The 25,981-nt window shown below is 40.9% G+C and overlaps 1 protein-coding gene and 1 long non-coding RNA gene across 3 annotated transcripts in view; one reads left to right on the plus strand and one right to left on the minus strand.

Annotated features, from left to right (window-relative positions):
* LOC307210413 overlaps positions 1 to 25,981 on the plus strand; it is a 186,543-nt gene that overhangs the window by 39,609 nt on the left and 120,953 nt on the right. The window lies entirely within an intron of this gene.
* LOC307210254 (myosin-4) overlaps positions 1 to 25,981 on the minus strand; it is a 60,880-nt gene that overhangs the window by 4,635 nt on the left and 30,264 nt on the right. The window contains exons 1-33 of the mRNA XM_079965858.1: positions 23,273 to 23,366; positions 23,006 to 23,046; positions 19,787 to 20,022; positions 19,555 to 19,698; positions 18,164 to 18,320; positions 17,239 to 17,266; positions 16,142 to 16,256; positions 15,965 to 16,057; positions 15,761 to 15,824; positions 15,569 to 15,667; positions 15,364 to 15,467; positions 14,985 to 15,123; positions 13,603 to 13,721; positions 13,346 to 13,495; positions 12,048 to 12,218; positions 11,253 to 11,556; positions 9,349 to 9,410; positions 8,301 to 8,388; positions 8,088 to 8,205; positions 7,575 to 7,698; positions 7,353 to 7,489; positions 6,209 to 6,464; positions 5,528 to 5,770; positions 5,243 to 5,419; positions 5,012 to 5,157; positions 4,820 to 4,910; positions 4,346 to 4,735; positions 3,309 to 3,435; positions 2,713 to 2,831; positions 1,899 to 2,095; positions 1,391 to 1,574; positions 1,116 to 1,281; positions 301 to 425 (exon numbers count right to left, since the gene is read on the minus strand). Coding sequence (XP_079821984.1) covers positions 301 to 425; positions 1,116 to 1,281; positions 1,391 to 1,574; positions 1,899 to 2,095; positions 2,713 to 2,831; positions 3,309 to 3,435; positions 4,346 to 4,735; positions 4,820 to 4,910; positions 5,012 to 5,157; positions 5,243 to 5,419; positions 5,528 to 5,770; positions 6,209 to 6,464; positions 7,353 to 7,489; positions 7,575 to 7,698; positions 8,088 to 8,205; positions 8,301 to 8,388; positions 9,349 to 9,410; positions 11,253 to 11,556; positions 12,048 to 12,218; positions 13,346 to 13,495; positions 13,603 to 13,721; positions 14,985 to 15,123; positions 15,364 to 15,467; positions 15,569 to 15,667; positions 15,761 to 15,824; positions 15,965 to 16,057; positions 16,142 to 16,256; positions 17,239 to 17,266; positions 18,164 to 18,320; positions 19,555 to 19,698; positions 19,787 to 19,990 — 4,641 coding nt within the window. The 5' untranslated portion in view covers positions 19,991 to 20,022; positions 23,006 to 23,046; positions 23,273 to 23,366. Of the gene's footprint in view, positions 1 to 300; positions 426 to 1,115; positions 1,282 to 1,390; positions 1,575 to 1,898; positions 2,096 to 2,712; positions 2,832 to 3,308; positions 3,436 to 4,345; positions 4,736 to 4,819; positions 4,911 to 5,011; positions 5,158 to 5,242; positions 5,420 to 5,527; positions 5,771 to 6,208; positions 6,465 to 7,352; positions 7,490 to 7,574; positions 7,699 to 8,087; positions 8,206 to 8,300; positions 8,389 to 9,348; positions 9,411 to 11,252; positions 11,557 to 12,047; positions 12,219 to 13,345; positions 13,496 to 13,602; positions 13,722 to 14,984; positions 15,124 to 15,363; positions 15,468 to 15,568; positions 15,668 to 15,760; positions 15,825 to 15,964; positions 16,058 to 16,141; positions 16,257 to 17,238; positions 17,267 to 18,163; positions 18,321 to 19,554; positions 19,699 to 19,786; positions 20,023 to 23,005; positions 23,047 to 23,272 lie in introns of the transcript that reaches the window.

Raw genomic sequence — 25,981 nt, forward strand, 5'->3', positions numbered from 1 at the left:
GAATGGAAGAAGGCATTGCTGACCGATGGATTGAAATACTAAACAAGAGAACTCCACATTGCAGCATTTTGTTGCAGGTCCCATTTGTGACACTGAACAATAACAGGATTGGACTATCGCCTTCATGCCCTGCTTGTGGACCTCCAAGTAAAAAGCAGATTGTAGGACTAAATGGACCTTCAATCTGATCCAGCAATGTTCTTATCTTATCATCATCCTTCTGGTTGCCTCTTCAATTATTTCACAGTATTACAGATCAATAATTTGTGTCTTTTCATTATGCATAATTGTATTGTTTACCTCAGCTTCCTCTAGAGAAGCCTGCAGTTCAGATTTCTCTTGCTCAATCTGCTTCTTCACTTTCTCTAATTCATGGATGGCCTTTCCTCCCTCAGCAATCTGTTCCGTGAGGTCAGAAATCTCCTCTGTTAGTTTCACACAAAGAAAGGAGAAAGGAGATTAATAGTGTTTATGCAACTAATAATAAACAGATGTAGGAAGGTTTGGGAAGGAGGATTTCAGTTATTCATCCCAGCTCCACTATTTGGAGTGAACTATTATAGTACTAGCATTATTTTATTCATTTATTCATTCATTTATATTAATTTATTTATTACATTTTATATACCACCTGTCTCTTCCAAGGAGCTCAGTGTTGTGTACATGGTTCTTTTCCTCCCCATTTCATTCTCACAACAACCATTTGAGGTACATTAGGCTAGGAGATGATGACTGGCCCAAGATCACGCTGTGAGCTTCATGGTTTAGTGGGAATTCAAACCCTGGTCTTCCAGCTCATAGTCCAGCACTCTAATTGTTATGCCATACTGGCATAATTTTAGATTGCATCCCTGTGGGTCAGACCTATTTTATTTTTAATTTTATACAACACCTAATGACCTAAGATGTAAAGCTCCTCATAAGCCTTGTGAAGACTGCATAATAAAACTGCATGTTGTGAAGACACTCATTGTGAACTCTTATGCACACGGGTGTCTATTCTAGCTTTGGGGAGAAGGACTGTATGAGATATCCCATCCTTATGATCTATTGCTTCAGCTCTGCAAAACAAACTTCACAGTTTTTTTGCACCTATTATGAAAAAGTGTTATTACGTTGGAGATTCTTGTTTTCACGCTTCAGAGTTTCCAAGTGATCCAAAGATTCCTCATAAGCATTCTTCATCTTAAAGAGCTCTGTGCTGAGAGAGCGAGACTCTTTCTGGGAAGCTTCCAGTTCAGACTGTGTTTCCTCATATTTCTGTTTCCAGTCTGCCAGAATCTGCAAAACACAAGAAAGAAGAAACACAAGAAATAAGAAATGTGTTAATTTGTACCTGAAAATTTGTTGCAATGTGCTGGGTTTTCTTTCAAATTATGGCCAAAAATACCTTATCAAAGTTCTTCTGCTTCTTATCTAGAGCTGCACAGGCTGCATTGGACCTTTCCACATCAATCATCAGGTCCTCCACTTCATTCTGTAGCCTTTGCTTTGTCTTCTCAAGGGAAGCACATTTGGAATTCACAGCCTCTACATGCTCTTCAGCATCCTGCAGACGTTGAGCCAGCTTTTTCCTAGAGAAATGTGATTACAACAGTTAGTGGTTCTTAATCATCCATTATAATAAATGGCTTACTGAGAATGGTCTCAAAAACAAATTTGATTTTCCATTCAAACTTTGTCTTGCCATGTCATCCGCTCCTTCCATGTCAACACTGATATGATTGCATTATTACAATATATCTGTTGCTTTGAGCCTAGCACAAATAACTCAGTGACCTGTTCTGTTCACTGAGTGATACAAATAACTATTTCCCCCAATTCCAACTACACAATGACATACTTTCTTCTACTTTTGAGTTCCCTTTCTCTCCCTTGCTTTTGGTTCTTGTACTTACTTGGCTTCCTCTAACTCTTCTGTGCGTTGAATGGCATCTGTTTCATACTTGGTTCTCCACTGCGCAACTTCACTATTGGCCTTGGACATGGCACGTTGCAGCTCAGCCTTGGCTTCCTGCTCCTCTTCAAACTGCTCCCGGAGCAAGTCACAGTCATGTCGGGCAGATTGCAAACCATGGGCAAGTGCATTCTTGGCCTGAAATAAGGAAATAATTTTGTAGTTATGAATGTCAGGGTGTTACCCGTGTCTGTTCTTATGTTGCATAGTTTCTATTGCATTTGTATTTTTAATGTTTATTTTTAGCTGCCCTGAGGAAATACACAAAAAATTGAGAAAGACGGGGCATCTCCAGCATGTCATCCCTGCCTCAGTTTTACATCTTCCTGACCACATCCCACTTATTATGCTAGTATTCTGCTCTTGCTCCCAAAGTCAGCTTTTCTGACTCTCCAAAGAGATGGAAGAATTGTGCAGAAAACACAAGAGAGCAATTTAATGTTGATGTCATGATGTGGTTGTTCCTTCAAATGTGAGTGAACAAATCATAGCTATACCAGAATAAATGCCTAGTTTGCAAGCAGCCTAAGATAGATAAGCACATGCAATCTTTTGCCCATTTGAATGAAATAATAGAGAGACAACCATAGGGAGATATCTAGAGAAGTTTCCTGAGCAACCTTAGAGCTTCTGAAATGAGAATAATTAGGATTTCTGCAGAATGCACATGGGTGTCAATAACTGAATAGGATAAAGAGGCCCTGTGTTGTTTAGAACTGTGATAGAGGGCTTGGAATGTTGAACAAAATACACACCTTTATCTCTTCCTCAAGCTGCCTCTTTAGTTCCTCAATCTGTTGGGTAAAGGCTTGCTTGCCTCTTGTCAGCTGAGAAATCAGTGAATCTTTTTCTTCAACTTGGCGTGAGTATTCACCTGAAAAGAGAACGGATTAAATGATATATATACCGGTACATATTATCTATGTATCTACTGTATATATAGATCTATGTATATTTTGTATAGTATGTACATATTTCTTTTTAAGCGGTGGTTGAAATGACCTTGATGGTTATAACAACAAATGCATTAATTTACTTGTAACAACAAATAAATTAATTATGTTCACTATTCATAAAATATTTTTCTTAGTAGTTATAAATTAGCCACACTTAGATAAACCTCACTCGTTTGCTAACAAGTCCTATTGCAGCTGGAGAAACTTACTTCCGAACAAACAATCATAGAATCAGATTTCATAATGAAATCGTGTTGCGAGAAAAGGAAAAAGCATTGCCCTAAACTTGTGTGCAGTTAAGATTCAATTGGATAGTACAGACATAGTAGATTGGTACTTTGCAATCTTTGGACTTAAGAATTGCAGCATTAAATAATTAACTTTCAGTTTCTTACCAGCTTCTGTCTGCAGACGAGCTCTTTGAGCAGTCAGGTCATTAATAGTGCGTTGGTTCTGTTCCTCCTTTGCTTTAAGTTCACTAAGCTGGTCTTCTAAAGTGCGGCTTATCTTTTCAAGATTTGCCTAGATGTGAAATAATAAAGTGTATAGCTATATAAAACAGCTGAGGCCAGATTTAGCTAACTGGCCCTACCAGCAGAAACCTGCACACTGACCTCCACTAGCACAACAGGCCTTTCCCCTCTCCACCTGTGCATGCTCCCTCAAACTGGTTCAGGGTGGTGGTAGGGATAGCAAGCAGATATGCTTGCACTGAAGAAGCAATTCACTTAGTGCTACAGTGAATTCCTCTTCCATTTCCCCACATAATTTATCAAAATAATTTGACTATAGCAGCGTCACATTACAGTATGATACACATTGGGAAGAAGTATCAGGAAAGTGGGGGCAGGGATAAATAATATTTATCACAACAGCACTGAGATAGTGCTTATTTAGGTGACCATGCTTTATGTTTGCTATTATGGAATAATTTCTGTAACAGTTGGTAAATTGTAATTTTGAATTGTTGTAAACTACTTTGAATTTCTTTTTAAAGAAATTACTTTATGCAAATATTTTTATAAATAAAAAATTCAGTATTATTATAGACATAGCACCAAATGACAGCTACTCCAGACACTCTTCTGGTTGTCCCTGCATGAGCCAGGTGGATCATTTGCTCTAAGCGCATTTTGTAGATTTAAGGTATAAATAAAGTGTTTTGTGTAGACCTATTAAAAAAAACTTAGAAGCTGCTCTCTTACATAAAAATCCAATATACTATACACTGTTCCATCTGCTTAATATGAGTATTTTGCTTTTGCTTTTAGGTACTTGAATGGGTGCTACTGTAACCCACGTATCAATCTCTTTATATTCCCAAACCATGTGTTTATTATTACATTTATATACCACATGTAAGATTGTGAATTCTGTATGTTGTGCCTCCACCTGATAAAGCTAAAGGAAAGTATATACTGCTGCAGTATACCTTTGCTTTGGAAACTGACTCCATATTACTGGCAAGGTCATCAATCTCCATCTTCAGCTCACTCTTCTCCTTCTCCAGCTTCTGTTTCACACGTTGCAGGTTATCAATTTGTTCCCCAAGTTCAGCTGCACTGTCTGCATGTTTCTTGCGGAGAGCAGATGCAGTGGCTTCATGCTGCAGAGTGGCTTCTTCAAGGTCCCTGCGCATTTTCTGGAATTCTGCCTCACGTTTCTTGTTCATCTCAATCTGAGCTGCGGTTGCCCCACCAGCTTCCTCCAGACGCTCACTAATCTCTTCAAGTTCTCTGGAGAGATCAGCCCGCTGCTTCTCTGCTTTGGCCCGAGATGCACGCTCTGCCTCAATTTCTTCCTCCAGTTCCTCAATACGGGCCTAGAGAAAGAGAAGCAGCCATTAACAGAGTCTTCCCTGATGAACTGATTTTCATATGATGGAGTCAATATGTGCTTGACTTGCCTGTAACTCCTTTATCTTCTTCTGAAGCTGGGAGCCCAAGGCCTGTTCATCTTCAATTTTGCTTTGTAGCTGACTGATTTCAAAGTCTTTCCTTTTCATAAGAAAACACAAAGTTTTTTGAGTCAAATTCTAAGAGGGCTGGGTGCCATAAAGAGCTCCCAAAAGGTCTTCTAGGCAGTAAACCATACTTACTTCTTAAGCTTTTCATCCAGCTGCTGCTTATCATTCTCCAAATCCATTGTGGATTCCTGGGCCAGCTTCAGATCACCTTCAAGCTTCCTCTTGGATCTTTCCAGGTCCATGCGAAGTTTCTTTTCTTGCTCCAGGGACCCTTCAAGCTAAGGACAAAGAGGGGGAAAAGACTTTGTAACTCTAATACTACTTTCACCCCACAGTTATTCTTCTGCATGTGATGGTGCTTACATCGTCCACTTGCTGCTCCAGCTTGGTCTTTGCTTTGGTCAGAGTATTGACTTTGTCCTCCTCTGCCTGCAGGTCATCCAAGGTCTGTTGATGGGCCTCTTGGAGGGCTTTCTTTTCCTTGGTCAGTTTGGCAATGGTCTCATCCAAGACTGCCATCTCTTCAGTGAGGTTTTTCACCTTTTAGAAATGAACAAACAGATTCAATATATCATTCTAACCTGGAATGACAATACTGTACTACATTCTGCCTATTTGTTGCAGATCTGAGCACATTGTGATCATTACCTTGTTTTCTGTGGCATGCTTCTCCTTTTCCACCTTGGCCAGTGTTAACTCCAGATCATCAATGTCTTTCTTCAGCTCTGAGCATTCATCTTCCAGTTTCCTCTTTTTGGCTGTCAGCTCAGCATTCATTTCCTCCTCATCCTCTGCCCGTTCAGTCAGCTCCTTAATTTTAGCTTCCAGCTGAATTTTGGTTTTGATCAGCTGGTCACATCTCTCCTCAGCATCTGCCAAGCCATCAGCTTCCTATACAGGGAAAATGTATGACATATAGCAATAATATTATTATCCTACTTAAGAAGTTCATGCACACACAGATCTCTTGCACAGAATCTACTTACACAAAGGAATGTGCACATGGCCTCACCTTTAAAACTAATTGTTAAGCTATCCAAGGCCATATTCTTTCAGTGTTCAAGTAAATCACTCTTTAATAGACACTGGGTATGTTGGTATATCAAATACCAAAATAAACTATATTCACCAGTATACTATATATGTGTAAAAAAATACTTATGTCCAATTTAACTTTGACTGTGGTGAACTATTACGTAGAGGATATGTAGTATGTATATAAGATATACAGATTTATTAAACATAGCCACATTTCTCCTGCAATTTCTGAATTCCTCTACCTAAACTAGTCTAGAGTGAAGAAAAATGTATGTTACCAACAATGCTTACAGATTGGACTTGGAGTTGCAAGTCATTCTTCTCTTGCATCAGAGAAACCATTTTTTCTTCCAGTTCCTTCACTTTGGCATCTGCTTTGGCAAGGCTTTCTTTAGTTTTCTCAAACTCTTCCTTCATGTTGGCCATCTCCTTCTCTGACTCAGCACTCTTCAGCAAAGGCTTGATCTTGAAGTACAACTTCATCCAAGACCAAGTCTTCACATTCATAAATGAACGGACATTGTATTGAATAGTAAAGATGGATTCTCTGTAACAACCAGACAACAAAATAAAACCATGATGATGAAAACGGCAACAGTGTGATCAAAGTGTTTAATGAAATCCTTTTGTGACTCTCCTAGTAAAAAATATGAACTGTCCAATTATTGTCCAGTTGCAAAATAGGTCTTAGACTGCACCACTAACTACACTTATCTGGGAGTAAGTGTAGGTTTATATCTCAAGGAAAGAGTAAGAAAAATGAATTATTTTTTTTCTTTATAAAGAAGGGGTTGATACTTTCAGGAGCACATGGGGTATATGAAGAAATTTATCAAATAAAGCTTCCAAAAATAGGACTATTTTATAAAGTAGTTGAAATTTCATTATGCTTCTTTGGCATAGCTGTCACTTTATTTTTATACTTCTTACACTCAAATTTAATGCAAACTGAATAAATGTTAAGAGACCTATGAGAACTGCCACTTAGTACCACTTCACACACAGTCTTTTTTAAGGTGTACAATGGAACCTCAGAAGCCGAACGCCTTGCAACTCAAAGTTTTCAGGTTTTCCTGAAACTTTCCCTGAACAATCGAAAACCGGAAGTGAGTGTTCCAGTTTTTGAATGTTTTTCGGAAGCCGAACGTCCAGCATGGCTTCCACTTGACTGCAGGAAGCTCCTGCAGCCAATCAGAAGCCGTGCCTTGGTTCTCGAATGGTTTTGGAAGTCAAACAGACTCCTAGAACGGATTCAGTTTGAGAACCAAGGTACGACTGTACTTCTTACAAGTTTTACATAGAATCTGCCCCAGAATTTGGAGAGTAGCCTAAAGAGTATTTTATATATGTTATTATTTGTAATCCTTGTGTAGTGCATATTAACATGATAGGTCAGTGTGGTCATGAGTTCTATTTACAGATGGCAAAACTCTACCTCCTTTCCATCATTTTTTGGAACTCCACCCTTGCTAAGTAGCCACGACACATAGCCTGTGTACGTGTAATCAGCTGTGCCAACTTGTCATCTCTCATCTCCTCCAGAAGACCCAAAAGGCCAGCTTTGAAGAAGACCTGGGAAAAGAAAATATTACAAAGTATTGGTCACTGTCTCAACAAACTCTTAATATTACAGTCTTGTAATAAAAAGTAAATTTACCTTTGTGTGGCCAAATTTATATTGGGTGTGGTCAACATCAATAGATCCAAGAAGTTTCTCAGAAGCCTTCTTGCTATCCATGAACTGTCCCTCGGGGATGGCACTTGCATTTAAAACTCTATATCTGTTAGAAGAATTGGAAGATAAAGATGCTTATGATTTGATGCTATGTTCATGGAACTTGGTCAGACCAATGGTCCATCCGGTTTAGCATCTGATTGTAAATGTTTAAACAAATATTATTCCTAATGGCCATTTACCTAAATCAGGGAGACTAGTAAAATTTAACTGAGGCTAAATTTAACTGGGGCCTTCTTGTAATCTCTTCATGCAAGGACTATTAATTGTCACTGATGGCATTTCCCCCCCTTAAGCCTTTTGTCCAAACGTGGTGCTAACTGCTAGAATGCAATATTAGAAACAGCCAAAAAGCAACTCAAAACTATTGATGGGGAGGGGGGGGCAAAACAACTACAAACAACCAATAGGTTAATAATTGGGGGGCAGTCTGACCTCTGTTTGAAGTCACCATAAATAATCCTGCTTGGGAATCCCTTCCTGCAAATTCTGATGCCCTCCAGCACACCATTACATCTCAGTTGGTGCAATACAAGTTCATGTTCCATGGCACCTTAGAAAATAAGAGAAGATATGAATACCAAAATGTATCCAACTGGTGCATCACATCTTTCTTTTTAAAAATCAAAGTAGAGTTCTGTGTCTTACCAGGGGTTTTAGTTTCATTGGGGATTAGGCAACGCACAAAATGTGGATGAGTACTCTTCAGGTTGCTCATCAGTTTGTTTAAGTTCTCCTGTGGAATTAGAAGTCAGAGCCTGGTTAACAAATTCCACACACATATACATGCAAAACTTCCTTTAAATTTTCCATAGTTAGTAAGAAAAATTAGAGGAAAACTGTGAAAACCCTCTATGAAATTGGTGTGTGGTTAACCTGATTGGACTCATACTTCCTCTGACAAATTGAGAGCACAATTTGGGATTGCTCCTAGATACCTAGGTGGGTTTTTCAAAAAATAATCCTTGTCCAATTCACAAACTGTGCACTATTCTAGTGATAAAGACTTGGGCACTTTCAAGTTTGCCTTGGTAATCTCCAGATCATAGACCATTGTGAGACTTCAGCTAGACTAGAATGCAGTGACCTAGTGTTTTGTATAATTTATTTATCATGCCCATTCTCCAAGAAGCTCAGTTGCATGCTTTCTGTTCTAGGACTAAGCAGTCTTGGACTCTTAAACTCTTGATGGATCTATCAGAGCATACAAAGGTGCCTTCTATGGAGTCAGAATATTGGTCTGTCTAGCACAGTAATGTTTACACTGACTGGTAGCAGTTCCTCAGGATTTTAGACTAGAGTCTTTCCTGAGCAAAGATCAAAACTGGGGTCATTTGTACGCAGGCAATGTACTCTACCACAGAATTTCAGCCTTCACCTATAATACGTTTCTCTTGTGCTTAGAGGCATGCTGGTGTTCTGTGATTGTGAAATTTAGGGTTGCTATATTCCCAAAATATTCTTTAAAAAGGGGCAGGCTTTTCTAGGATTTTTAAAGCATTTCTTTCAAATAATCGCCCTGCTTGCCGTACGTCTGGGTTTCCCCAGACATTTTGTTGACTCCGCGAAAATTCGCCCTGACGCCACTTCTGCTGCCCAAATCCCGGATATGTCCGGAAAAATTGGACATATGGCCGCCCTATGAAATCAGAATTTTCTCCCCTTACAAATATCTTAAGCCAAGATTTTACTATACCCTGAAAAGAGCAGAGACAGTCTGGAATGAAGAACCCTTCTTCTTTGCAGCCTTCTTTCCCTCTGAATAATAATAAAACATATTATAATTAAAACATATACATCAGGGATTTTATGTGTTATTCTTCTGTATAAACTACCTTTGTGGCTGTAGGTTCAGTGAGGCAGCAGTGGAGTGCACAGACCAAGGACAAGGATGGGAGAGTGTGTTGGATTCAAATTAGGTGACAACTTTATTGATTACAGATGCAACAGGTTTGGTGTAAGCATTTGGCATTTATCAGGAAGATCAGTCAGCTTGCCTGTTGGTTGATGAACCATTCCAACTGACTAAAGTTTAGGGGTCTCCCTCTTCCACCATAAAGTTTGACGATTGCTATGAGGCAGGCAAAACCCATAGACCTGGCCAGTCAAGTGACTGTAGCACAAATGCCTTCCTGGCTCTGAAAACAGCAACTGGTTTAAAAAAACAACAACAAAAAACACAGCAAGTTCAAAGTAACCCCCTAAATGGTCAACCCTCACCCTGCCACAGCTTCTTAAATACTCCCAGAGCAGACCCAGATGGGCAAAGTCTTTACTCAGGTCTTCTCTGGAAATCCAGCTCACAGGGAGCCCAGACTAATACTGGTTGGCTTCTTGACTTCTGCAATGCCTCATTGTTCCCTACATGAGAGGTGCAGGAAAACAACCACACCAGAATGTGACCCTGTGTTATCCTGCTGCTGCAATGAGGCTGCAAATGCTGTTCCCAGTAAGGGGGTGGGGGTGGGGACTTCCAGACCTAAGCATAATAATATATTGTCACCATATTTACTCCGATGGTTGGAAGGTTAGGATTCTTGTACGATTATTTAAAGACAAGTGATGGGTGAATGTGAAATAATATTTGGAACAGAGATATGCTGAAGTGTTAGTTGAGTGGTCCTCAGAAAAAACCAGAGGACCTGCAATTGCACACACACCATACATTCCTAGTAGAATCATAGAATCATAGAGTTGGAAGAGACCACAAGGGCCATCGAGTCCAACCCCCTGCCAAGCAGGAAACACCATCAGAGCACTCCTGACATATGGTTGTCAAGCCTCTGCTTAAAGACCTCCAAAGAAGGAGACTCCACCACACTCCTTGGCAGCAAATTCCACTGTCGAACAGCTCTTACTGTCAGGAAGTTCTTCCTAATGTTTAGGTGGAATCTTTTTTCTTGTAGTTTGGAACCATTGCTCCGTGTCCGCTTCTCTGGAGCAGCAGAAAACAACCTTTCTCCCTCCTCTATGTGACATCCTTTTATATATTTGAACATGGCTATCATATCACCCCTTAACCTCCTCTTCTCCAGGCTAAACATGCCCAGCTCCCTTAGCCGTTCCTCATAAGGCATCGTTTCCAGGCCTTTGACCATTTTGGTTGCCCTCCTCTGGACACGTTCCAGTTTGTCAGTGTCCTTCTTGAACTGTGGTGCCCAGAACTGGACACAGTACTCCAGGTGAGGTCTGACCAGAGCAGAATACAGTGGCACTATTACTTCCCTTGATCTAGATGCTATACTCCTATAGCAGTCCTATTGCTTCCCTCCCAAAAAAAGAAGATTCCTGAGAGCTGTAATTTTCCCTTCACAGAGCTATAATTCCTAGCATCCTTAAATTACAGTTCCCAGGATTCTTGCATGTGTGCTTTAAATGTATGGTGTGTATGCAAAATATTTGATGGTTTAACATTTGGTGGTTTAAAATCAGTGTGCGATTTTGCCCTTCTTGAATCTTCAACCAGACTGACTGAGTTTTGCCATATGCGGATGGTGCTGCAGCACTCCCAATAAATGGTTGCTGTTACTGAACTTAGGTTCATTCCTTCCTATTCAGGGTTATGTTCATGAGCCAATTGCAAATTGCAGCAGGAATTACCTTCTGCAGGGCGGTCTGCAAACAATAAGGCCAATGTCTTCATTGAAGATTTCTGGTACAGTCCTACAACTGTTTCATTCAGGGGGTCCTTGTTCTTGTCGAGCCACCCACTGATGTTGTAGTCCACAGTGCCGGCATAATGGACCAGGGCGAAGTGAGCCTCAGCCTTGCCTTTGCCAGGTTTGGGCTTTTCAAAGTTCTTGCATTTGCCAAGATGCTGGTCATAGAGCTTGTTCTTAAAAGAAGTGTCTGTTGCCTTGGGGAACATGCACTCTTCTTCTAGGATGGAGAAAATACCCATTGGCTATAAGAAGCAGAGAGAAAGCAAGATTTTATAACTTGTGTGCTGTTGGCTTGTAATATTAGCATATATTATTGCAAGCAAATGTCATAGGGATAGGGTTTTTTGGCCAGCCACCTTGTGTTGTGGTTTTAATGAGGGGAAATAAAGCAAGAGGTTCTTTCTGCAAATATGTAACTTAAGGTCGGGATTTCATTGCACAATGACAGTCAAGAATTGTTCTGTAAGGCTTCCTGTTGAATGATTGTATTTTGAGTATGGCAAGAGTTTCTAAAATGCCATATCAAGGCATTTTTACATGAGACACTAAGAAGCAGATTTGACCCTCTCTCTTCCCGTTATTTTTATGTCGCAAGCAAATACTATTTTATAAGAATGAATTTAAATTAAATAAAATGGCTGTTTTGTTGTTTAAAGTAAGGACACATCTTTCAAACTTTAAAGACTGCTTAATTACATTGTATGCAAGATTAACAAAAACTTCTTTAAAAGACCTTCTCAATGAGTTCAATGCAGGCAGCCAAATCCATTCCAAAGTCAATGAACTCCCATTCAATTCCTTCTTTCTTGTACTCCTCTTGCTCCAGCACAAACATGTGATGGTTGAAAAACTGTTGCAGTTTCTCATTAGTGAAGTTGATGCACAGCTGCTCCAGGCTGTTGTACTACAGAAAAACAAGAAACATTTTCAGTAACATGAAACAGCCCTACAGCAGCTTGACACTTTTCTTTCCTCTCCTGCAGGCATTTGCCCACAGAACTAGACTTGTATGGGTTCTTTTTCTCAGCCTCATTTAGTCTTTGCATTTGTATGGTTCAGTTCAGTCCTCTGAGTGTTTCAGTTCCTGCATGGTATGTGGCTTCTAGTATTGTGCTGCATGCTGAAACACTTTGAAGGCATCAGTTTAGATGTGCCTTTTCTTTGAGATTAATTACATTTTGTTACACATTTTATAGTATAGGAAAATGCTCCATGTTTTCAATGAATGGCAACTTGTATAAGTTGAAATGTTTCAGCTGCCAGAGTCACACTTCAGTATGTAATACAGTTTTGAACTGGCCAATACAAAACACTGTTTCTCCAGTGCTTTACAATTATTATTTTTAAATTTCTCCCTATTTCCTTACATCAAAAATCTCAAAGCCTGCATTTCTCATTAGTGAAGTTGATGCACAGCTGCTCCAGGCTGTTGAACTAGTGGGGGAAAGAGTACATTTATTCTAAAGAGTACAACTCAGTGCGACCCACTTTCAATTCTAGGTACAGTACTTCATGATATTTTCCACCCATATGCTTATTTTCCACCTGCATGTCTACCTAAGCTACCCTTAACCTGATTGAAAGAATTCCACCCATTAGACATTAACTTGGATTAAATATACTACATAGGTGGACCTAACAGATGAAGAAAAATGCTATAAATAGAAGTAATATTAATGCGGTCAGAGGAACTTCTGTGTATTCATCCCTACCCATTTTAAGTGTACTGTCAGCTTCACTGAGGTCCTTCTGCAATGTTGGAGCTATCCTGGACCTCATCATTCTCTAGTAACACTTTCTCAAGACTTCCCTGTATACTAGCTATCTTTTGAAATTATGAATCTGTGCTACTTAGATGAGTTATTACCACCTGCAAAGCTTGTCCAGTCAGTCCATTGCAGTACAGTTGTGGGAATTGCCATCCTGTGCTACAAGCTGACCAGGTTATTTCAGAAGGAACATTCCAGGAGATTTTAAAAGACCTGGGGAGTGGGGATCCACCTTCGTTGTGACAAGGTTCCATTCACTTACATCAAAGATCTCAAAGCCAGCAATGTCCAGCACACCAATGAAGTATTGCCTTGGCTGTTTAGTATCCAGTTGCTGGTTAATACGAACAACCATCCACAAGAACATCTTCTCAAAGACAGCTTTAGCCAAAGCTCCAACATTATTATACACCTAGAATAACATGATACAAACTGGAGTTAATATACAAAGCAGAGGACCAAACCTCCGAGGAATAGTAGTTAATCAAGTGGTGCATCCAACATTTCATAGATTTTCACCTGCTGAACAGTTTGGCCTTTGGTGACATATTCATTGCCGACCTTGACTCGGGGGTAGCACAAAGCTTTCAGCAGATCTGCTGAATTGAGGTTCATGAGGTAAGCAGCCTTGTCAGCCACTGAACACAAACATAAGAAGAAAGGATTATCAGCACAAATAGACCACAATTTATCAAAATATATTTTGCTTGTCTGACATAGATTCTACTTATGACAATCATTAACCTCAAAATTATATAGGTTTCAGAATCTTTTCTAAATTGTTCAGTTTCACTTACACTATTATCAATCAGATGAGCTACTTTCCCAGGTTGATGAGCCCCATTTGTCCCTTACTTCCCTCTACAGCACATGCAGTAACCGCCTTCTTGACCATTGGGCCCACTATTGGTACTGAACGTTCAATCTTCTGGAGTCTGTCTTCACATGCAGGGGAAGACCCTAACTTTCAAAGGGTTTGAGACCTATCAGCTATCCTCACCTGGTTTAGCTGGCCAGTCAAAGCTGTTCTCGGGGTGTGGCCGCTGTCGCATGCTGACAGCTTCTAGGAGCCACAGGTGAGAGCTGACTCTAGGTTGGGGACCAAAGGAGGACAAACTACCCCAGAAGGAGCAACATGTCCCCCCAACCAGAAGTACTACCCCTCCCCAAAGACTCCATACACCCCAAGGGAAGTAATAGTATCACTCTATTCTGCCTTGATCAGACCACACCTGGAGTACTGTATCCAGTTCTGAGCAACACCTTTTAAGAAAGATATTAACAAGCTGCAACATGTGCAGAGGGTGGTGACCAAGATGATATCAAGGGTCTGGGAACCAAGCCTTATGTGGTTGAGGGAACTGAGTATGTTTAGCCTGGTAAAGAGGAGAGTGAGAGGAGATATGATAGCCATCTTCACATTTAAAGGGCTGTTGCACGGAAGATGGAGCAAGCTTGTTTTCTCCTGCTCCAGATGCTAGGACCCAAAACAATGGATTCAAATTACAAGAAAGGAGACTCTGAGAAACATCAGGAAGAACTTTCTGACAGTAAGAGCTGTTCTACAGTGGAGTAGATTCTGAGAGGTGATGGACTCTCCTTTCTTGGAGCTTTGTAGCAGAGGCTGGATGTCAATCAGTCATGGATGCTTTAGTTGAGATTCCTGCATTGCAAGGGGGTTGGACTAGATGACCCTTGGGGTCCCTTCCAACTCTACAATACTATGATTCTAAGATTTGGCCACCTAACAACATGTTTGTTAATCAGTGAGGCAAATAGTCATAATAAAGAACAATACCTTATTAATAGACTATGCAAATTGCTGCTTCATAGCCACACACAATCCATATTGTATTTAGGGCCCCAAGTATAATGCCATAACAGAGATACTTTGTGAATACCTTCAGTGCCATCTGGCTCAGCCTGCTCTTCACGTTGCTTCTGCTTGAACTTCATGTTCCCATAGTGCATTACAGCTCCAGTTAGCTTGTAAATGGCTGTCTTTTCTTCAGCAGTGAAACCCAGGATGTCAATGGCTTCCTATCAATCAAAAGTTAAAATGCTGAGCAAAAACCGGCCCTTCAAATTACCATTTCATTTGGAGGAAGAGCATTTCGGCTATTAGTGCACTGTGATCCCCCCCCCCCCCACGCAGACACACATCATCAACCCCAGCATTTCTAGAATGCCTCACCCCAAGACATCTAATTTCTGTTGAATAAATTCAGCCCAAAACTGGTCTAATTAAATTCCATATATTCCATTCTATAAGTTACTTACATCAGTTGCCATCAACTCTTCTTGATCATTGATGCTGGCAACAGTGATCTCACCCTGACTCACAAAGTGAAAGTCATATGGGTTGGTAGTAATCAGCAACATCTCTGAATAAGGAGAAGCACAGATTTTCATCCATTGCATAATCCAGCATCAGCACAAGATTTTAGCAACAGCAGCAGCAGCCACTATAACAAATGCCTCTTACCAATTAGTTCTGGCTTCTTGTTGGACATGATCTGATAAAAGATGTGGTAGCTTCTTTCAGCTTTCAGCTGGAAAGTAACTCTGGACTTCTCTAGCAAATCTGGCAAGGTAATGAAATAGAATGAACAAACAAACAAACAAACAAACAAACAAACAAACAAACAAACAGTTCATCTAAAGAAGGAGCCCTTACATGTTTCAATGTCAGCAGAAGCCAGTTTGCCTGTGGCACCAAAATGGATTCTGATGAATTTACCCTTTAAAAAGGAAAAGATAGGCAATTACAAATTCTAGGAGGCAGATTCTGCATATAGGTTACTACAGATTTGCTGTGTATGATGATAAGGCACTACACTTAAAGGCCAACTATTATGTTCAGGTTCTGCAGATGACTTACAAAACGCGAGGAGTTGTCATTCCTCACAGTCTTTGCGTTTCCAAAAGCCTCCAACAAGGGGTTGGCACTGATGATTTGATCTTCAAGGGTACCCTGCAATGTATGTATTATTGTAAGATTAATTATATAGAGACTGCATCAAAACCACATTTCATCCTTTTGTGACACAAAGCTTACCTTCATTTTGCCTGCTGTGGCCTCCTCCTTTTTCTTCTCACCTGTGGCTGCAATTGTTGCAAAGTACTGGATGACACGTTTCGTGTTCACAGTCTTTCCAGCACCAGATTCTCCACTGTTGATGAAAGGTGGGACAGGAAACCAATAGTCAAGGGGAAAGTCTCTCAACAATGACCGCTCCCCACTTAAAACGGGGGGCGCCTTTTGCGTGGACGCGTGCAGCCCTGGATCTGGAGTGGCCCCATCAGCATAGGCTTTGCCTTCCCTCAGGTGGGATACCTGGAGGTCCCCGCCTACCCCAGTGAGTTGTCCAATCCCACCTGGGGGAAGCGTTGCCAGGGAAACCAGGCCAGGTAAGGGGAGGGATTACCTGCCCACACAATAGAGGGTCAACAATGGGTCAGAAGTGGCTAACATTTTTTGCCTGAAGCCACATTTACTCTTGGTCAACCTTGCAGGGACTGCATGCTAGCCAAATATGTGGCTAAAAGTAGCTGTGGCCATCCTACTGCACTCTTGCACACACATTGTTGCATACACACAGCCTCCCTCTCGTCAGGTGATCCTTGTAGATCAGCTGAGGAGGGGCCTATTGTCCCCTCCCTGCTCATCAAAGGATTGATCTGATGACTGGGGAGGGAGTGATTTACATCTCATTCAGAAATTTAAATTTCTCCATCCATCCCTGTGCTGGGTCTATTTTAATTTCCCCCTTTTAAAGTCACCTCTGCCAAAATTTGTTTACAGCACAAATCAGGTCCCCAGACCAAGAGTTAGCCACGTCTGCTCTAATGGTTATAATTATATGCTATGGACTTTTAAACTTACATTGGTTTTATACCAGTTTAACTGCTATGGCTTTTCCCAAACAGACTTCGGAATTTCAGTTTCATGAGAAATCTTGGAAACTGCTGAGTAGCTCCTATTGCAGAACTGCATTCGCAAAGTTTCTTAGAACTATGACTATTATGCTATTTAAGTTATGAATATAGTTTTGTCCCATGTTAAGCATTGGGATGATTTTTCCTTAATACAATGACAGCACCCTGCTTCCATTTCAAAAGTCTGCACAGAAAAAAGCTAGAAAGGATACTTACGTGATCAGAATAGACTGATTCTCACGATCTGAAAATATTAAATTGTTTAAAAAGTTATTTTTAATTTTAAAATAATATGAAGCAGTGTGTGTGTGTGTAGAAGCACCTACATCTGTCCAAGAATACATGAGGAGTAGAACCCCATAATTTTAAATATCATCTGAACTCCCAGTCTCATGTATTTTAAATCCTAAGAAAATGGTTTCTATGTGGTCTTCATTAAGCTAAGGATGGGTAGATCAGCCTTTCTGTTCCACTTTTGATTTTTGCAGTTCTTTATTAAAATGAGCAAAAATGCATTAAGTTGAATACCTTTTATACATGTTAAACACATTCTTTCCATAAAATATGCATTTTTGTAAGCCTTTTTGATTATTTTTATGCCAAAATCCAAATTATTTCATGCATTTTAATGTAAAATACATACTTTTGTGTTCATTTTGTGTGATCTGATTGATAGCTGCATTCTAACATGCATATAAATCAAGGACCTATGTATTACGTTGGTTTACTTTAACCAGCAGGCCAAATACATTTCTGCTCCATCCCTAATCCAAACACCTCATTGGCTATATGTTTTGGATCCTGGATGTTAGGGAAGCCAAAACTGTGTTGGCAGGTAGGAAAGGCTTATGAACAAAGAAAGAGAAAATGATATCACAAAATCTTCAGTTTAAGCCTCTAACGTAATACAGTACTCTTTGCACAGCATATTCACTATGTGCAAGTGTTTTCCAATTCTCGGCTTTTTTATCCTGACATAATGCCAGGCATATTAAGCTAGGAGATGGTGGCGAGAGTGAGCTTCATGATTTTATTAGCAGAATAAAGAATGCAGTCACCAGCACTAATCCAACATTGTGAAAGGACACTGAGGTCCTCTGAGGAAAACATTATTTGTTCCCAAAGCTTTTCACTTACTTACCAGTTAACATGAACTGATAGGCATTGTCAGAGATGGAGAAGATGTGAGGAGGGGCCTCTTGACGCTTTTTGCCTCTGTAGGCATTTACCACTTCTGGGTTGTACACTGGCAGCCATTTGTATGGATTGACAGTGACACAGAAGAGACCTGAATAAGTCTGGAAGAAGAACAGAACTAGTTCAATTAATCTGCTTGTAGTAATATTTCTATTAATACTATTATATTCTTTTGCTCTTGTGGAAAATATGTAAGTAGTTCCTTCTTTTAGAGGGTGAAAAGCATGAATGGAAATAAAGTAAGAAATAGACTTAAATTCTGAAAACTTCCAGCCAAACTAAAAGTTGGCAAACATATACCGTATTTTTCGCCCCATAGGACGCACCGGCCCATAGGACGCACCAAGTTTTTTTGCGGGGAAATAAAGGAAAAAAAATTATTTCCCCCCCAGGCGCTTGTGGGGCCGGCAGCAGGGAGAAGCGCTCTTCTCCCCGCCGCCCGCCTGCAGATCAGGTCCGGGGACAGCGGGAGGACGCTCTGCGCCTCCCAACTGTCCCCGGAGCTTGCGGGGCAGGCAGCAGGGAGAAGCGCTCTTCTCCCCGCCGCCCGCCTGCAGATCAGGTCCGGGGACAGCGGGAGGACGCGCTGCGCCTCCCAGCTGTCCCTGGAGCTTGCGGGGCTGGCGGCCGGGAGAAGCACGCGTCTCCCCGCCGTCAGCCTCCAAACCACATCGGGAGACAGCGGGATGGCGGCGTTCCGCCTCCCCGCTGTCCCCCGACCTTGTGGGACTGGCGCTGCGGCTCTCCTGAAGCCTGGAGAGCGAGAGGGGTCGGTGCGCACCAACCCCTCTCGCTCTCCAGGCTTCAGCGAAAGCCTGCATTCGCCCCATAGGACGCACATGCATTTCCCCTTCATTTTTGGAGGGGAAAAAGTGCATCCTATAGGGCGAAAATTACGGTAATTTATCCATAAATGGTAAGGAGAAAGATAAAAACTGCAACGTTCTTATATCAGTATTGTTATTTGACAGATTTTGGATTTCTAAAAATCAAGTGTATGTCCTCTTCAAAAATCCAAAATATTGAACAAATGTTTAATCACAAAGAAGGAAACAAGATTATAACAGGATAATAGTAAAACTTTTTAAGTTTTAATAAAATTATTGCACATCTTTTCCTGATTCTTATGAGAAATGGTGCTGAGACTACAATCACTTCAAAGAGCAAAGGTAAAGCCAGCCTGTTCCTATCTCTTGCTGCACTGAAGAACAAGGGCGGTGATCCACAGAGGTCTCAATAGAGCTTTAGAGGTTAGCACACAGATCTACCTAATTGAGACCACAACACTGCATTAGCAGAAAGCAAAAAAAAATAAAAGACAAGGACTGTACTCACATAAATCATCCAGGCTGCATAACGCTCTTTGAGGTTATACAGGACAGCAGGTTCATGGAGGTGGGTCATCATGGCCATGTCCTCAATTTTGTCATATTTGGGAGGATTCATAGAAAAGACTTGGTCTTCTTTCACAGTCACAGACTGCCAAGGAAACAAAAGGCAAGTTTATGGCATCTTAAAAAGTAGAGGCAAGGCAATTATAACAATGCATTTGTTGTCTTCTACTCACTTCTCCTTTTTCAGTCTTGGCTGTGACCTTCCCTCCTTCCCTGGCTGTGACAGTGGCCTTCACATAAGACTCCTTAGGATCTGACACAAAGACTGAATTCTTTGCATCAAAGGGCTTGTTCTGGGCCTCAATTCTCTCCTTTTCTGGTTTCCGGAGAAAAGGGGCAGCTGGCCCAAAGATGGCCATCTCCGCGTCTGATGACATGGCTGCAGTTTATAGAAGGCAGCTCAACAACACTAAACGGGAGAAAATGTTCCATCGTGTTATTGGATCAATATAATCCTTTCAATGGTATTAACTTGTTTTTGTTTTTAACCTTCCGTCACCTTTATTTAGTAACTGTTTATGCATGCATAGGACTTTCAGGATGCATCCAATGCTTCTTCCTATGGAAGTAGTTTCATTTAAAGGAAGAAAAAATATGGATACAACATCTGTGTATACAGAGCACCCTACACTCAAGAGCTTCCCAGTTTAATTCAGTGAGGAGAATCTGATTTGCATGCACAAACAAATTGGCATCTGGGCTGTATTCCTCTGTTGGAATGGTTGGAAAACAGCATGAACGCAAAACCCTGAAGTGCACACGTGAACGCATATTCCTCTTCAGTAAGATGAATTGTCGGTTTCCTTCTCTCAGGGTATATAACTTTCTGTGGCCACTACTCAATGACACATGAAAATTTGCTTTTATGAGACTTTTATATCCCATATGCTGATCTGTAGAGCTCAAGATCCTACTGTGTCAAGTACCAAGCATTCCATTGGGCAGAGGTTGTATGTCTGGAAATTTACCCTAGCCACAGTGGCAGAACACAAGCTTTGCCTATATAAGGAAGGCGCCAGGTTTGATCCCTGGCGTCTCCAGTTAAGAGAACATATGGGGAAGACCTTGGAGAGCTACTTCAAGACATAATAGACTAGACTCCTGGGCTAGATGCTTTCTATATCTGTATTCCAAGGAGAGTAGTATTGGTTGAATGTAAATAATATAGAAAGACCTTGTATACTGAGAATTTAGGAGGCAAAAAGCCAATTCTGTTTCTAATAAAGAAAACAGCAGAATAGAGAATGAAGATTGGGCATTACTCTGGAAGACAAGAATTCAGTGACATACAACATGTGTTTTGGGTACATCTAATTCAAGCCCTGCTGGATCAGACCAAAGGATCATCTAGTCTAGCATCTTGCTCTCACCAGCCTATGAGATACACACAATCAGGACCTGACTGCAACAGCACTCTCCCCACTTGCAATTTCCAGCAACTGGCATTCAGAAGCAAATGTTCCTTTTGCATATTTGCAGGGCTGGCACGAGACATTTTGGCACCTGAGGTGAACCACAAAATGGTGTATGGCCTCCTTCCAAGAAAGAAGGTGTGAGTGAAGATCTACATTGGGAACGGCGGGGGGGGGGGGGGCAGGGTTAAGATCTACAACTGGAATGGGTTGGGGATCAAATCACCCTTACCCAATAGTTGAAGTGGGAATCAAAAGCTGCCATGGGGGTGGGGAAGGGGCCTGCTCTGAATCACACCAGGCAGGTGCAGAGCTCAGAAAACGTCAGAAGGCAGCCCCACTCCCTAGGGGTAGGAGGAGACAAGCAGGAGCTGCTCAGGAGGCTGCAGAGCCAGCCGCCAAGGGGTGTGCCACAGTCATCGCTGCCACCACAGCAGCAGCAGGTGCTGCCCCTATGGATTTCTGCGTCCTTGCCTTGCCTCATGCGTGAATCTACCTTGGCTATATAGTGGTACCTCAGCTTACATACACTTCAGGTTACAGACGCTTCAGGTTACAGACTCCGCTAACCTAGAAATAGTGCCTTGGGTTACGCATTTTTGGGCTACCTACCTTCCTATTTATTTATTCCATTTCTGTACGACCTTTTCTTCCAGGGATCTCAAAGTGATGTATCTGTTTGTCCTTCTCCCCATTTAATCCTCATAACAACCCTGTGAGGTAGGTTAGACTTGACAGGCAGTGACTGGCCCAAGGTCCTCCAGTGAGCTTCATGGTTAAGTGGGATTCGAACCCTGGACTCCCAGTAAGGTGTGTCATTTTAGGGGGTGAAACTTAGTTTTTGCAAATTTCTTCAGTGATGGGGCTTAAAAATATGTTTTTGGGTGTGAGGAATTCAAATCAGCTATATTTGTGATTGGACAACATTTAGCTTGGCTAGTCTATGTTTGATTAAGAAGCAAATAAGCTGTTCTCAGGGAAACCAAAGAATTTTAATTTTACCTTCTGAAAGTGTCAGGTAGTGTAAAATATGTATAATATATAAATAAATATGACTGCAAGTACTTGGCAACCATTTTTCATGATTTCTTTATAATTTTACACACATTTTATTTACCAAGCTACGCTAAGTTATATTAATTTAGCCAAAATATCTGCTCACCTAGGACTCCAGGTGGGCGGCTGTGGTGGGTTCAGGGAGCTGCCATCTTCGGGGCAGCTGAGGGAGGGGATGGCTGGCACTGCCGCGTTGGGCCCTCAGATAAGGGTGGGCAGTGCCCCCTCAGCCAATCAGAGGTTGGGGCTTGGGGGCTGCGAGCAGCCCACTCCCAGCCTATTTAAGGGAGTGGCCAGGTGTCAGCCACTCTCTTGGTCGATTCTCATGTGACCAAAATATCTTTTGAATTCACAAGTCATGTTGCAACTTTTTAGCACCCCTCATTTGGGGGATTTGAAAGTTGAAAAATTCAACATGCCCTAGTCACCAGGTCCAATACCTAGTCCAACACTCTAACCATTACACCACTCTCACTCTCCTATTTATCATCACTAATTTGAAATTGCACATTTGCATTTCTTTTTCTACATTAATTCATCTATACAGTGGTACCTCGGGTTACATACGCTTCAGGTTACATACACTTCAGGTTACGGATTCCGCTAACCCAGAAATATTACCTCAGGTTAAGAACTTTGCTTCAGGATGAGAACAGAAATCGTGCTCTGGCGGCGCAGTGGCAGCAGGAGGCCCTATTAGCTAAAGTGGTGCTTCAGGTTAAGAACAGTTTCAGGTTAAGAACAGACCTCCAGAACGAATTAAGTTCTTAACCCGAGGTACCATTGTACAAAAATTCCAGTTTTCAAATTATATTTTCGACATGTAACTAGTATTGGCATAAATTGCATTATAAATATAATTTTTCAAGAGCATTTATACTTTATATTATACTCTCAATATGCCATGGGGATTAGCATGCTTACCTTGTGCAAGGTGTTATATGCAGGCTTGAGGCTGGCTACCACTGAAAAAAGATAAATAAATAAAGATGAACCTCTTTTAATTGCTGCCAAAAAAGCTCCAAGAATAGGTGAGAGAGAAGAAATAGATGAAAGAACAGGTTTGAATTCCAGGGCAGGTTTGAATATCCACATATAAATTAGTTCCAGAGGTGACCAAGTGACTTGGGATGTGAAGAATTTCAGGCCTCTACTCCTTCCCTGCAACCCTTGTTTCTGCACATGACTTACCTTGAAGCTGTATGCAGAGAGCAGGCAGATCAAAGACAAGATAGGTCCCAGGAACTCTTTTATAAGGTCTGCTCAGGGAATAGCACCTCCTCTGGCATAGGTCAGGTCAATTATTTCTGGCAAAGTATTGTTTTGGCAAAGTTGACTGCAAGCATCATTCTTACTCATATTATCCTTGGATATATTTAGATTAGAAATATTCAAGACACTCCATTACTACAAGTGCTTGTATCATTTCTAAAAATATTTTATAGGACTCACTGGCTTCTTATATTTTCAGTGAAATTATCCAAATAGAAAATCACAGCTAACATGCCCCACGGTTTATTTTTGTTTTTTAGGTTAGGTTTTATTTTTTAAAATAATTTATCTGCACTTAGGAATGCTAAACAATTAAAAGATTAAGCAGAGGACAAATGATAAATAACTTCCTCACTAGTACTAGCACCAAACACAGATTAAAAAAACACCTAGAAAAAATAATTTGACAAAATTTATTACAGCAAATGTTGGTGTCTCTTGAAGCATTTAAAATCATTTGATGAAAATATGGAATTCTGTCTACTATTTTCAGACAGTGATAAACAGACGTGATGATTGGTAAGGAATTGGAGGCTTAAGAATCTTGGCATCCCTTCTATGATTACAATTTTGGACAACTACTGTGCTCATAAACCCTCCGGACCATGACTAGAATTTTAGTTATAGAGAGCATGTGCTCTGCAATAGAGTCCAAATGAAGAGGCTGTGAAGGGTAACTCCTGTCTTGAAAGGCAAAGGTTGTTGGGAAGGAGATGAAAGTGACAGAAAAGTGAATGAGCTGTCAGTTGGACGTAAAAATCCTGAGGCACTTATGCTGCATTGAAGATTCTATGAGTGAGATCCACTGTTGCACCAGTGGATACAAATGGGACTTCTTCATCTGCAACACCGTTAATTCCATAATCTGCTCCATGATGTCCTGCAACCATCCAGAGAAATGGGGTTTGGGGGGGGGCTGGAAGAGTAAGTCCCATTTGCATGCACATGCAGAAATATTTTGCACAAGTGGGACACCACAATTGGATATAATTCTATTCCAAGTCCTTATTTGTGTATTGCATTCTCCCTTTAACTTCTTTTAACTTTAACTTGCAGGACATTATGGACCAGAGGAAGCCCAACATCACCCCACTGCACTCTCCCTACCCAATCTAGGAACTATTCCTTTTGCTTCCATTTTTATCTAGCCACTGCCCGTTTGTTTGGAAGGCCAGGAGTTCAGCTTTGGAAGGCCAGGAGGGTGCCTACAACTGCGGTGAGGAGAAAGTAGTTAGGGATCTACAGGATAATCTCTGGGTGAAGTGTAGTAGATCAACAAGGATTTTTGTTTTGCTATTATTCAGCAATCACAACTCCCACTCTCCCCCCCCCCCCAAAAAAAAGGCTGTGCAAAGTTCTGGAACTGAAAGCAAATTTACAGACTATGCTGAATTTAGAGATGCCCTGATCTTCAATTCTAAGTGTGCATCTTCCCTCTTTCTTTCACTTGGTTCTAGTTGGTGGACATGAGGTTTTAGGGAAAAGATGAAGTAGACCCCTCATGCTTGACATTCACCTACCTTTGGCCTTCAATAGTCCCTCCTTCCTGTCTTTTTTCATCTGCTTCGATAGCTGCTAACTAGGAGCTGTACCACTGAGCTATCAGTGGCGTTTTAGTAGTTGTAAAGATAGGTTTCCCAGGGATTTTGTTGCATTCCCTGACCTTAATCAAAATCTATGACCACCCCCTAAAAGTTGTAACATGACTTGGTCACTGGGGACATTTCCCAGAGCTTAGGAGACATGCATTATAGGACTTAGGTTCTGTGGTAGTGAACATAATAATTGCTTTAAGATGGTTTCTCACTTCTTGCACACCCAAGGACTGCACACTCCACATAAACCACAGTAACACCATATTGTCAAACAAGTGGAAAGGACCTCTCTTACAGTTTTGTGTATTTTGTTTCAAGCCCACATGTGCAACCAATGGCTGTTTGATTTGTGCTGGTATAATTTAGATTGGGAGAGGAGAGAGAGTGCAACGTTGCACTGCTTGGTATTAGATGATCCTCAGCCTGGATACTGGTGACAGTTTTGATATGCAAACAATTTGGAGAGGATTTAGAAGATGGTAAAACAATATCCAGAACTACATGGAAGGAGCAAAAATCTTTTTTGTAGCTTCAAGATGAAAAGGAACAACAACTTTGAAAAAAAAAATTAAGCATTTGCTAAAACAAAGCAATTACAGATGAAAATTACTTATTGGTTAAATGCTTAATTTATAGGAAAATACAAATATTACTTAAGCATAAATTCTGTTAAGTAATAAATCACCAGTGATTGCTGCAGACCCTGCACAGGTAGTTTTAAGTACAGATGTTTTTGGTGATATAAATAATGTCTTTTCTAGGGTCTTTCAGGGATTCTATTAACTATTTGCTATGGAAAAGCTATTTAATTGCCAACTACTAGAAGTTTCTTCCCTTTTTTACAGACTTCTTATACAAGGTTATTACAAAGAGTCCCCCCCCCCCAGTTTATGCTATCTGCACAGTGAATTAGCAGCACCACCAACCCCCACTTGAAAAAACCCAACATATGAAATGATACAGTATAGAACAGTTGTGATGGGTGAATCAGCAGCTGCCTTTAAATTTAAGAACACTTGACACAGAATGTATA

Source organism: Podarcis cretensis (assembly GCF_951804945.1).
Source record: "Podarcis cretensis genome assembly, chromosome: 2".
Lineage (NCBI taxonomy): Eukaryota > Metazoa > Chordata > Lepidosauria > Squamata > Lacertidae > Podarcis > Podarcis cretensis.